Raw genomic sequence first — 12,742 nt, 5'->3', positions numbered from 1 at the left:
TATTGGGCCCACTTGACAAGTTGTATTGTCTTTTGCTCTGGCTTCCATTCCCTCTTCAACTGTTGTAGCTGTCTGGAGGTGGGTGTCTTCCAAGCCTCACTCATTCACACCTCATTCAGTCAATGGGGCAATTGATTACAGAGTGGGGGGGAGATCTTATTCTACTTCTAGCAAAAAGGCACATGTTTCTTTCACTTTAACTATACTATCTTTAGGGGCTATAACATCTGATACAAAGTTTTCTACCAATTTTCTAATACAAAGTTGTATGAGAGAGGCACAATGCCAAGTCATATGGAATACAAAATCAAACAGTGAACAGAAGTTACAATGCAGACAAGTGTAGTGAATGGTGAACAGAACTTACATTAATAAAGTGAACAATTAAAAACAATTTCATTTATCAGTTCTACAATTTACCAAAGATCTGAGCACTCAAAGCTGCAATTGAAATCAGTGAGATCTGTGCTATGAACATGTCAAGTTCTTTATAATACTAAATATTCTGAAAAATCAGGTCCTAGTCACCTGAAATTAGCACCCAAAATTAGTGGATACTTTTGACCTTCATCTCTCTGTGCCATCACCTCCCCTCACAGTGGTTTTGGTAAGATAAATTCATGTTTGTGAAGGACTTTAGTGATGGGTGCCCTTAGTGATAGAAGAGCCCTTAAGAAAATGTATAACTCTGTTTTCCAATCCGGGTTTGAATAGTGTGCAGTAAATAAGGCCTGGGCTACACATTGAACACGGAGGATAAAAGGAAATATTGAGTAGCTGTTCATTAACTGAGCACCATCCATCCTGTTCACCAAATGAGGCAGAGGTCCTGTACTAAAAATAGTGTGTGATCATGTAATTAAAACCTGTATGGTAATACTTAGGCACAAGGAGGCCAAATTAAAGATGCACACTCAACCTTAATTCCTGCATTTCCAAACTTCTGAGTGCTTCATTGTGCAGCCATAAAAATAGATTGAACATAGATTTTTGTGTGTAATACATAATAGTGTGATTGAAGATCAGCTTAATGCAGTGAGTAGTACTTAATAATCAGCTTGAACAAGGCAAGGTTGTTGATGAGCAATCACTGTACACCTTGTGGTCAAAGTGTATTTTGACAACAGATTGGATTTTACTTGACCAGTAGATGGAAATTGTTCTATACTTGAACAGATTTGGCCTATATTTCATGAAGAGCAGTAGTAAATATACACATTAGTCTCTAAATTTGTCTGAAGTGTAAGTTACAAACTTTAGGTTCTTTTAAGTTTACCACTGTTAATAAATGTCTACACACTACATTTGAAGGAGGGCGGAATATATGGGAAAGAGAGGATTATGTAGTCTTGTTTAAGAAAAAAACAAACAACCCTGTGCAGAGGCAATAAATAGGCTGAACAGTTTTGTAGTAATTGTATTCTGTACCATAAAAAAACTCAAATGCATAAATTACTCCTCCTCCTCCATGGACAATCCCAAAGGGATCACTGCCTCCTTGCGGATGGAGCACCACTTAGATCAATCTCTGGCTAGGCCCAAAGGCGATCTGGCTGGATATTCAGTTTATGTCCATCCCTAGCAATCTAATTGTGCCACCTGACACTTTTGCTGCCCACATGATCGCTGGCCATGTAACCTGCCTGAAACAAAAGACCCCTAGATTTCCTATATGTTGTGATAGGATCCAGGTAATTTTGCAAATATTTGGGAGCACTTTGTCAAAAATATTAACTTAAGGAGTGAAGGGAGGTGGTGAGCAATGTGCTTAATCTTTGTTTGTGAATAGTGTGATTAACTGCAACTTGCCAACTACAAAAGCAGTTTCTCCTCTCTTCGTTTTCACACCTCAAATGCTAGAAGAGGACCTCACCCTCCCTGATTGAACTAACCTCATTATCTCTAGCCTGCTTCTTGCTTGCATATATATACCTGCCCCTGGAAATTTCCACTACATGCATCCGTCCAAGTGGATATTCACCCACGAAAGCTCATGCTCCAATACATCTGTTAGTCTATAAGGTGCCACAAGACTCTTTGCTGCTTTTACAGATCCAGACTAACACGGCTACCCCTCTAATAGTGTGATTAATGATAGTCATGTATTGGGAAGAACGATAATAGACCCTTTTTGTTTAAAAAAAAAAAAAAAAAAAAAAAAAAATCGGACCAGGCCATGTGTTGCTGTCTGGTTATAAATCTTCAGTGACATTAACTACCTCTTAAGACAAAATGGAAGCACTCAGATGTTCAGTTTCTCTAAATTAAATTAAAAAGGAACTTGCAGCTTCTGATAGTCTTAAAATCCTTTTGAAATGTAGGTGCTTGGATACCATGGTGACTGACTGTATAAATACCTAGATAGATGATGAAAACTGTGAAAGTCCTGAGTAGGGTGACCAAATGTTTCGATTTGATATTTGGGTTTTTCTTTTTAATATGGGCTCCTATTATCCCCCAGCCCCCATCCCGATTTTTCTCACTTGCTATCTAGTCACCCTAGTCTCGAGTTGGACATCATGTTGCCATTGGAAAATGTGTCTAGATTAATGACCTGGCAATGTGCTTGCTCATTTTTATGCTGTTGCTCACAACTCAAAAGTGCTTAAATCCCACTGTCAAAAGTGACTCGGGCACTTAGGACCTTCTGGACATTTTAACCCGAGCCTCCAATTATGTGCAGTCTTTGGATACAAAATGTAATTGAAAATTTACCACCTAGTTATTGGTAGTGTTCAAAGAGCTCAGTCTTGCTCTCTAACTATTGCTGTCCCATGTGTTTGGCTCTTCGTAAGGTTAGAAGCAAAAGCTGTTATTTGTCCAGGGGAAACTGCCTTGAGAAGATGTTAATATACAACAGTGTCAGGTACCCTGACTGTTCTGTCCTTAATTCTGTGCTGTTCTAAACCCTAGCAGTTGATATGCAGTACATCTAAGTGACTATTTGAAGTGCTATTCTTGGAAGTCCCATCTATTGAGATGGCTTTCAGTGCACCATCCTGCAAAATAACTGTGTTTTTTCTGAAGCAGTGTGGTTTTCATGGCTGGAAGTGTTATCACTTCTGATTGTTTTAGGTTCCCTATATTTTCAATCAAGAGACATCTCATCAAGGATCAACTGTGCAATTTAATCAATTTATTTAAATAATGTAAAAGATCATCTAATATAGTGGCATGTACAATATATTTAACTTTCTATTTTCACAGAACAGTGTATTTTTTTGTGTAATAGTATTTACGGTACATCTATCAGAAGAATCTTCTTTTATACAACATTTATGTCATAAATGCTTTGGGGACCTCTCTTGTTAATTTAGTTTTTTCCTTCTTTTGCATAATTGAACATTTCAAAAGGCTTCTAGCCTTCGTGCTAACTGTATGTGCTAACATATATTTTTGTCATCTCTAAGTATCACTGATTGTTATTTGGAAAGGGCTTTCTGTGTGCTGGTGTTTTTGCTAACAGGATTTTGAAGCTAATTAAACCTGTGCAGGAACTTTAATTCCTGATCCTGTTAAAATGTAGATAATCTGAGTGATTTTGGATGGTGGCTGCCTCGTTGTTGAGTGTCCTTTGTGAGCATCTGCAAACACAGCAATATTTATATTAACTTTGAAAAACACGGAGTGCCAGGCACTCTGGGGTTAGAGGGGAATAATACTGCTGTGATTGCTGGTTCGGTATACAATGGCAAGCGAAGCATTCTCTACGCAAGAAGTAAATTCTTGTGTTTCCAGTAACACTTTATATTGTTTTTTTAAATGATTTCATCTTTAATAACCTAATTTCCTCTTCACAACAGAATACTAGACACTATTTTGCTTCACGCAGCTCAGACAGTGAAACTAGGTTGGTCTGTTTCATATGGCGGTTCTAACAGGTTAGCAGAAGGCCATTTTATTGGGGTTTCCAGGGAAACAGGCAACGCTTAATTAAAAAATAAACCTATTACTTAATATTTCCTTTTAAAAAACCTGTTTCTATAAACATTTAGCCCATACCTAATCCTTTTTTGAACAAAATCTAAGATTTAAGGACTAGTCTGCTGCAGCAGATGGCATTGAATTTAGCAAAATTAAATCCATTTTTTTCAAATATTATCTTAAATATTTTGAAAGATGTAGCAAAATCGAGTGTGTTCATTTACTGTTTTCAGAACTACAGTATCAATTACAGGTATATTCAGAGTAGAATTGCAATCAGAGGCTGCAGAAGCATTAAGGCCTGTATTAAGCATGGAAGCATAAGCTTAAGTGCTTTGCTGAATTGGGGCCTAAGTATAGAGACCCACTGCAATATGTTAACTTATCTATAAGCTAATTACAACTAAGATCCTGATTTTGCAGTTGGATTTATGCAAGTAGATGTTTGCTCTTATGCAGTCTCATTGAAATCAATGGGTATCTCACTGGGTGCAAAGGTCTTCTTCTCCAGATCCATTTACAAGATTGAGACCTGTATCAATTGTATTAGTAATATATTTCCAAACTGAAGATAACACTGTTCACATTTACAGGCGAGAACGTCAACATTCTGCATGTAGTAGTGAAGATTCTCCTGGAAATTATGAAATTTTGAACTTCAGTACTGGTAGTGCTGGTCAGCTTACTGTTCACAAAGGAAAATGTATAGGTGAGCAAAACAGCAATTGAAACTTTACTTTTTAAAAGCATGCATTGCTCACATAAGAGGATCGGGTGGATAGGTGTTTGCCACATGGAGGGAATCATGCTGAAGGGACTTTTAAATAGTGTAAATAGGGGTAAAGTGTGGAGGGTGGGATGGGAAGGGGAAGGATGTTGTTCTAAGGGCTCCAATAGGGATATGGAGAGCCTCAGTCAAGGTGTGAGGGAGAAATGAGAGATTTTACTTGAGTGAATACTGTTTATTTGTTTTAGGGATATTTGAAGTGAAATGTATCTAGATCTTCAAATAAACATTTCCAGGGGAGAAAACATTTCAGTGTGTTTATTGTTATTCTTTACTTGACTAATATACTAAATAAATGGACTTGGTTTTTATATTTGTAAATAGAAGGCTTGTTAAACATTGCTACCAAATTTGAAAATTTTACAGCTATTAATGAAATACTTAAAGCCAATTATAATAGTAGGGCTGGACAATACTAGGATGCCCCCCACCATTGTTAGCTCTGGTACTACAGCATGAATAGGAGAGTTTCACAAAAATCTCCGTGTAGACAAGGCTAGGAGGCTCAGATAAGCATCTGAGCTTTATACACTGCTGAATTTAACTATCAAACTTCTTCAGCATTCTGTCTCACTTATCACTTTAATGGGTTTGCTGTTGAAAATATTACTGTGAACAAACATAGTTTCATTATTTATTGTACATTTTGAAGACACATGATTAAACTACTATATATCGAATTAAGCATTTGGTCAGAGGAAAAGGATGTTTGGTTACTGAAACCTAAAATTCTTACATAAAACATACATCATTTTATTTTAATGTAAAGTTTGTTGCACATTTTCTGTAGTTTGATTATTATTTTTTTTTGTCAATCATTTGATTTCAATGGAGCTGATATTCTGCAGGCAATTTATATCAAATTCAGTTACAAATTTTGTTCTCATTTTGATTAGGTTTATATTTTAAGATTTAACTGAATTAACTAAAAAGCAAACCTTTTAATGTTTATTCACCATTTGTAGGAACTCTTTCAGGCCCATTAGAAGTGAAAGAAGTTATGTTTTTCTCTCTCCCTCTTTTTATGTGTAGACAAGGATGAACAGCTTGGAAAATCAGTCTACAATGCCTTGGAAATATATACTGGCAACTTTGTCTTAGTATATGAATGGGTTCTTCAATGGCGGAAAAAAATGGGAAGATTTCTTACAACTCAAGAAAAGGAAAAAGTTGATAAATGCAAAAAACAGGTACTAAATAGACTTATTTTCTATTTGGCTTGAATTTTTTTTTTCATGCTTTTGCTCTGGCTGTCAGTTATACTGTGTAGCATTGTATATTGAACTGAGACGCTGGTGATGAGATTGAAAATTCCAGTGTTTGAACATCATTCACTAACAGAGATGTTGATTTATTCAGAGGTCATAGGCATATTTTCTATAATACATACGTAAAATCTGTTAATACAATATTAAGGAAAAATCTAGAGAAGGGGAAAATCGAGCTTCTCTGGCACAGCTCTATGGCAGAAGAAAATGTTGTCTTTGGTACCTAACTGTGATGTCCTCACTTAACACTGGGATAGGGCTCTCAAGCTGAAATTTTTAGGTACAAATGTGTTGCTGTGCGTGCTCAGTAGAACATATTTAAGTCTTTTGGCTTGAAGTTTTAGGGGAAAATTCTGCCTTGATTTGAAACTCTTGCAAATCAAATATTGGGCTGAGACCAAATAATGTGACATTTCAGCTCAAAGGGGGATTTTTTTTTATAAAGGGTGAGCAAGTGGAAACAGATTTATTACAGAAGTGCTATTGTAACTTAAAATACAATATTTGGGACTGTGAATTTAATACATAGCACTCCCTTGTGGAGACAAGGTATTCAAATAGAGATGTGGGACACAAAGAAGTGTGAGTGAATTTTGGGACTCTTTTAGTACATAAAAGGCTATAAATTAATTTGTAGTAGATAATTTTTATTATCTACCTTATACATCTGACACCGTATTATTGAATTAAGGGCATGTCCATCAACCCCATTTCAGAATAAGTTAGGTTTGAATAAACAATTCTCCATAAAGGAGAGGCAGAACAGAGGTGCTTGAGGAAGGGACCCTAAGAGCCAGGAAAAAGAGCTGGTGCAAACCCTACGACTTCCAGAAACACTACAGGAGCAGAATTTCAGGGTTATGTATTCCTTTAATCTTTCCAGGAGTCACATCCTGTGTATTCAGTATAATTACACTGAGTAAGCTGGTCATTAATTCTAAAACGTGTGCTTAAAGTCAGTTCCCATCAGGACTCATTGCTACACCCTGCTTGCCATCTCCTTTGAATATACTAAGTTATCCGGGCATCTCCCAGGGCCTTTGTATTGTTTAGGTTACTCTGTGTTAGACTCTGATTTAAAAGTGACTAATGAGTACATCTCAAAAGGCACCAGGATGGTTTTTCTTCAGGTAGCACCCAAATATTTGGATGTTGATTGAAACTTGAGCTAAACCCTTGACTATGCAAGATTTAAGTTGGTGCTGTTGAGAGAATAGCCTTTGGTGTTTCAATGCTTCCATTCCCATCTAAATTTAGAAGCCAGGAAGTGCAGAAGCATGAGAACACAAAACATCTCATACTGAAATTATCCAAATTTTTTTCAAACCTTAAAAAAATTGATTTAGGTCTTGGTATGAAGTTTGGTTCTTCTCTTGTGCATACAAGTTCACTTGTCCTTATTAAAAATATACTTTTTTAATACCACTTTCATGACGTGAGATTTTGTTAATGCATGTTATATTTTGTTTCTCTTAAACAGATTCAGGGTGCGGAAACAGAGTTCAGCTCACTGATGAAGCTAAATCACCCAAACATAGTACGTTACATGTCCATGATCCTTAAAGAGCATGATGATTCAATTGTGGTAGATATTTTAGTGGAGCATATTAATGGATCTGGCCTTTCTACACACCTGAGCAAAGAGGTCCCGATTCCCATTGATCAGCTGCGCCACTATGCAACCCAACTTTTGTCTGCTCTTGACTACTTGCACAGTAATTCAGTGGTGCACAAAGTCCTGTGTGCTTCCAGTATCCTGGTAGATACCGAAGGAAATATCAAAGTGACAGACTACAGCATTTCAAAGCGCCTAGCTGATATCTGTAAGGAGGATGTTTTTGAACAAACCAAAGTTCGATTTAGTGAGGATGCTCTGCCTAACAAGCCTGGAAAAAAAGGAGATATCTGGCGTCTGGGCCTGCTACTGCTTTCTCTCAGCCAGGGACAAGTAACCAGGGAATATCCGGTCACTATTCCTAATGACTTACCTGCTGACTTTGAAGATTTTCTGAAAAAGTATGTGCCCATCGTTTTGTTTCTTTTCTCTGCCATCTTATTTTTTTTTCCCTTTTCTAACTTCTAAAAGAAAGGTTTCTGGAACAGGTTTTTTCAACGATATAATCAAATCCATCTGTCTTACTAGTAATAATTCTATAGAAGAATGATGGTCCAGGGCTTTCTGCATTAGCCTGGAACTCTGTAGATGTGGATTCAGTTCCATGTTCCACTATAGCCTTCCTGTGTGACCTTGGGCAAATCACTTAGTCTCTTTGTGTCTCTATTCTCTATCTGTAAAACGGTGGTAGTCGTATTTCCCTTCATGTTTCTAAAATGTAGGGGAGCTCTGTTTAGAGCCCATACATAGTTTTGTGACAAAATATTTGTTTCTGGTTGGTTTCTAGATGTGTTTGCTTGGAAGATAAGGAAAGATGGAGTCCTCAGCAGTTGTTACAACACAGTTTTATAAATCCTCCACAAATGAAAATACCTGTAGTGGAAGAAAATCCAGATGGTAAAGAATTCAGTCTCTTCTGCTATACCCTGGCATTAAGTAATTAATGATGGGAAGGTAAACACAAATGCATATATGAAATTAGGTGCATGCAGGTAGCTTGAGCTGTAGGAATATCAAGAACCTGTGCTTATTTGTATAAAATATTTTATAAGGTAAAGACCACAGTATCTTTGTTTTGTAGCTACTTGATGTGAACTGGCTCAGTCTGTACCCCACCTTCAGCAGAACACACTGACCCTGAATTAGAGTCCAGTCTAGCTCCCTTCCTGGAGTCTGGCTTTACTGGTAATTCAGAAACAATAACAGAATGTAAAACCTTAGCCTAGACTCTCTCCTGAGCAAGGCTGTTCCTAGGATTTCCCTCCTCTAGTCCAAAGACACTTTTTTCCAAACCCTTTCTGTTATTGTTGGAGCTAATTGTGCTTATCTAGTGGCATGATTCATTTGTACTTACCCTGAACTTTAATGCAGGGTTTTAGTACCTGAGCCTAGGATAACCCAACAGGAGAGCCCTACTTTCCAGGTCTTAATCTGCCATCCTGTCATACTTGATCATGGTTCTTTAAAGTATGTGTCATTATTCCTTCTGATGACTGGTTAACATTGCATTGCTTTTTTCCACATTCTGTACTATGGTCAACTGTTACCTTTGTTTCAGATTCAGCAGGAATAGATTACATTGAGACTGTTATTGCCAGCAGTCACGTACCTAGTGCTGCACTCTTCACAGAAACACAGAGGCAATTTTCACGATACTACACTGAGTTTGAAGAGTTACAGCTCCTTGGCAAAGGGGCTTTTGGAGCAGTCATCAAGGTTCAGTATGGAAAGTCATTCCCCTTCGTTTTATAGAACCATTCTTGTGTATGCATTTTTTCCATGAAATATATATTAAATGGTATGGTATTTTATTTTTGAAATACATGGAACTCTCATGAGCATTGTTATCCTTACTGATAGCCCTGAGCAGAGGCCAAGAATTGAATAGGCCTAACTACACTTTTGCTGTAGTCCAGAGGTCAGCAACCTTTCAGCAGTGGTGTGCCGAGTCTTCATTTATTCATTCTAATTTAAGGTTTAGTGTGCCAGTCATACATTTTAACGTTTTTAGAAGGTCTCTTTCTATAAATCTATAATATAGAACTAAACTATTGTTGTATGTGAAGTAAATAAGGTTTTTAAAATGTTTAAGAAGCTTCATTTAAAATTTAATTAAAATGCAGAGCCCGCCAGGACCTGGGGAGTGTGAGTGCCACTGAAAATCAGCTCGCGTGCCGCCTTTGACACACGTGCCATAGGTTGTCTACCCCTGCTCTAGTTCCTGGGCTCAGGGTAGAGGTATACTGGTGAGGCAGTGTGGGGAGGCTTACACTGCAGTTGCATTTGTTTCACAGATGAATGGAGGACTTCTTCAGTGCTGTCACTCTGGCACCTTTCAGGAGCTCCAACTGTGAATGAACTAACAGTCCTGTAAGGTTAGATTTATTTTAATTTGCAGGTACAAAACAAACTTGATGGCTGCTACTATGCTGTGAAACGTATTCACATAAATCCTGCCAGCAAGCAGTTCCGGAGAATTAAAGGTGAAGTAACATTACTTTCTCGTCTGAATCATGAAAATATTGTGAGGTACTACAATGCTTGGATAGAAAAGCATGAAAAACCCCTTCCCAGTACCTCAACATCAGAAACTACAGAAGGGAAAAAAACATCTGCCAAGTTAGATCTGAATGGGAAGAATGAAGAAGAATCAACAGATGATGTGGAAGCCAATGCCCCTCCTCCTGTTTTGACAAGTTCAGTTGAGTGGAGCACCTCTTGTGAGAGATCTTCTAGCACCAAATTTAGTGGAGCTGATCAGGAGTCCAGTGATGAAGATGATGATGGTGGAGGAGTGTTTTCACAGTCATTCTTGTAAGTAGGCTTTAGCATTAGGAAGAAAATTGTCAAGTCCAAATTCTGATATCCATTTTACATCCCATATCTGTTTGGCAAATAACATTTATCCATAATCAGAGGTGAAAGTAAGCCGATATGCCCTGGTATGGTGCAAAAGCCGGTGCGCCATATTGGCACGGATCAGCTTCCTCTGGTGACAATTTAAAGGAACAGTTGGAGCTCCTGAAAGATCCCAGCAGCAGCTGGAGCCTCAGGCCCTTAAAATTGCTGCCAGAGCCCTGCTGCCAGAGTCCTGGGGCTGCCACTGCTGCTACCCTCCGGAGCCCTTTAAATCGCCATCCGAGCCCCACTGCTGGAACCCTGGGGTAGCGGCAGCGGGGCTCTGGTGGTGATTTAAAGGGTCAGGGGCTCCTGGCTGCCACTACTGCAGCAGAGCCCCAGGCCCTTTAAAGCTCTGCCAGAGCCCGGGGCCCCAGGGTAGCGGTGGCAGCCGGGAGCCCCCTACGATGGTGATTTAAAGTGTCCGGGGATCAGCTGTGGTAGCGGCAGCCCCTGGCCCTTTAAATCATCCCTCGGGCTCCCAGCCGCCTCTGCAGCTGGTAGCTCCGTGAGTGATTTAAAGGGCCCATGGCTCCCAGCTGCTGCTTCTACAGCCCCAGCCCTGGCCCCTTTGAATCCTGATTTAAAGCGCCCAGGGATTTAAAGGCCTCGACTCTTCCGGTTGAGGCCCCACTCCCTCCCAAGGACTCTGGAATACTAGTAAATCCTTTGTTACTTTCACCCCCATCCATAATGTGCTATTCCAAATGAACATTTTAATGTTTTGTATAATACTTTATTTGCCAGCAGCCAAATAGCCGTGATGAGCAAAATTTACAATAGATCAGTGACAGCTTGCATTGGGGGGGGGCAGGGAGGGATGGAAAGTTCAGCCTTAAATTTCTAAGCGTTTTTATAAATGGGGTTATTTTTGAAGATAAGATTGCTCAATCCTGCTCTATTGAACATTTTTTTCTCTACCTGACAAAAGCCTGATATGCTGTCCAGGAGAAATTGTTAACAGTGCTGCCAGCATTAGACACTGGAAGAGAAAAGCAAAGGGAGAACTGAGTGCTTAATCCTGCAAGCATGAATGAGAATAAAGTCACTCGCATGAGTAGTCCCCTTGATGCGTTTGCAAGATCAGACCATACAATAGTTTTATCCTATATCAGAGACACTCTACTTGTTGGGCATAGACAAAAAGTCAAATCAGATGCCAGGAAGTAGCAAGACAAATAGGAGAGTGAGAGCACAATAAAATCATCTGACCTCAAGTAAGAAAAGTAGCTGGGATGTGTTCCTCCACTATATTTTTTTTGTCAGTGATAGGACATGATCTTCTGGGGACACATTTCTGAAATATATATGTGAAATCTGCTTAAGAGGTGCAGAAATAAAATATATGTTTGGAAATACTTGTCTCCCTTTTAGTAACTTGGAGATATGATGATCTGTCAAGAAATATTTTTGCTACATTTAAGCACACAGTTCGGGTGCATTTTTTTTGTCATGACTGTAATAGCTAAGCTCAAATTTACTATGTTTATAGCATATAACATACTAATATCCCTGCAAAAGGGATGTTAAATGTATTCATTACAAATACAAGTTTGCTTTTTCTTCTTTCTTTTTTCCTAAACAGACCAGCTGCAGATTCTGAAAGTGATATAATTTTTGATAATGAGGATGAAAACAGTAAAAGTCCTACTCTGGTAAATATAAAATTACTAAGTACTGGAAGAACAAAGGGAATAAAGTAACATTTGGAGGTAGGAATATAAATTTACAAACCGCAGATCAATCTGGCTCTTCGATATATAAGGACATCATTGGAGATCGTCCTTAAAAGCATAGACTACACACAACCAGTGTGTATTTTAACAATAATAAAATGATCTCTTGCTTAGAGATGGAAACTGAGAGTCAGGACTCCTATTTTCATTGAGTTAAATGAGACTACTCATTTGTAAACTCATGAACATAGGTACTTGAAAGTTTGGAGTTTTAGTATTCACCAAATTTTAGTAGCTGATCTCTGAATGGCAATATTAAAGATGAATGCTTTATATCAACTGAAAGCTGGGATGCTGAGCTGCTTTTAGATGATATAAATCAAAGATTTTTATTATAGTTCTAGTATCAGAGGGGTAGCCATGTCAGTCTGGATCTGTAAAAGCAGCAAAGAATCCTGTGGCACCTTATAGACTAACAGACGTTTTGGAGCATGAGCTTTCGTGGGTGAATACCCACTTCATCAGATGCATGTAGTGGAAATTTCCAGGGGCAGGTATATATATGCAAGCAAGC

General features: G+C 38.4%; 1 protein-coding gene across 3 annotated transcripts in view; it reads left to right on the top strand.

The window, feature by feature from the left end:
• The window catches only part of EIF2AK4 (eukaryotic translation initiation factor 2 alpha kinase 4), a 97,046-nt gene that overhangs the window by 25,373 nt on the left and 58,931 nt on the right, over positions 1-12,742 (top strand). For all 3 annotated transcript variants that reach the window (XM_032802561.2, XM_032802562.2, XM_032802563.2), the window contains 7 exons: positions 4,518-4,633; positions 5,744-5,901; positions 7,460-7,995; positions 8,382-8,491; positions 9,153-9,310; positions 9,993-10,408; positions 12,078-12,147. In XM_032802561.2, coding sequence (XP_032658452.1) covers positions 4,518-4,633; positions 5,744-5,901; positions 7,460-7,995; positions 8,382-8,491; positions 9,153-9,310; positions 9,993-10,408; positions 12,078-12,147 — 1,564 coding nt within the window. The remainder of the gene's footprint in view (positions 1-4,517; positions 4,634-5,743; positions 5,902-7,459; positions 7,996-8,381; positions 8,492-9,152; positions 9,311-9,992; positions 10,409-12,077; positions 12,148-12,742) is intronic.

Source organism: Chelonoidis abingdonii, chromosome 4, assembly GCF_003597395.2.
Source record: "Chelonoidis abingdonii isolate Lonesome George chromosome 4, CheloAbing_2.0, whole genome shotgun sequence".
NCBI classification, from domain to species: Eukaryota; Metazoa; Chordata; order Testudines; family Testudinidae; genus Chelonoidis; species Chelonoidis abingdonii.
This window is presented reverse-complemented; position numbering and strand designations above follow the sequence as displayed.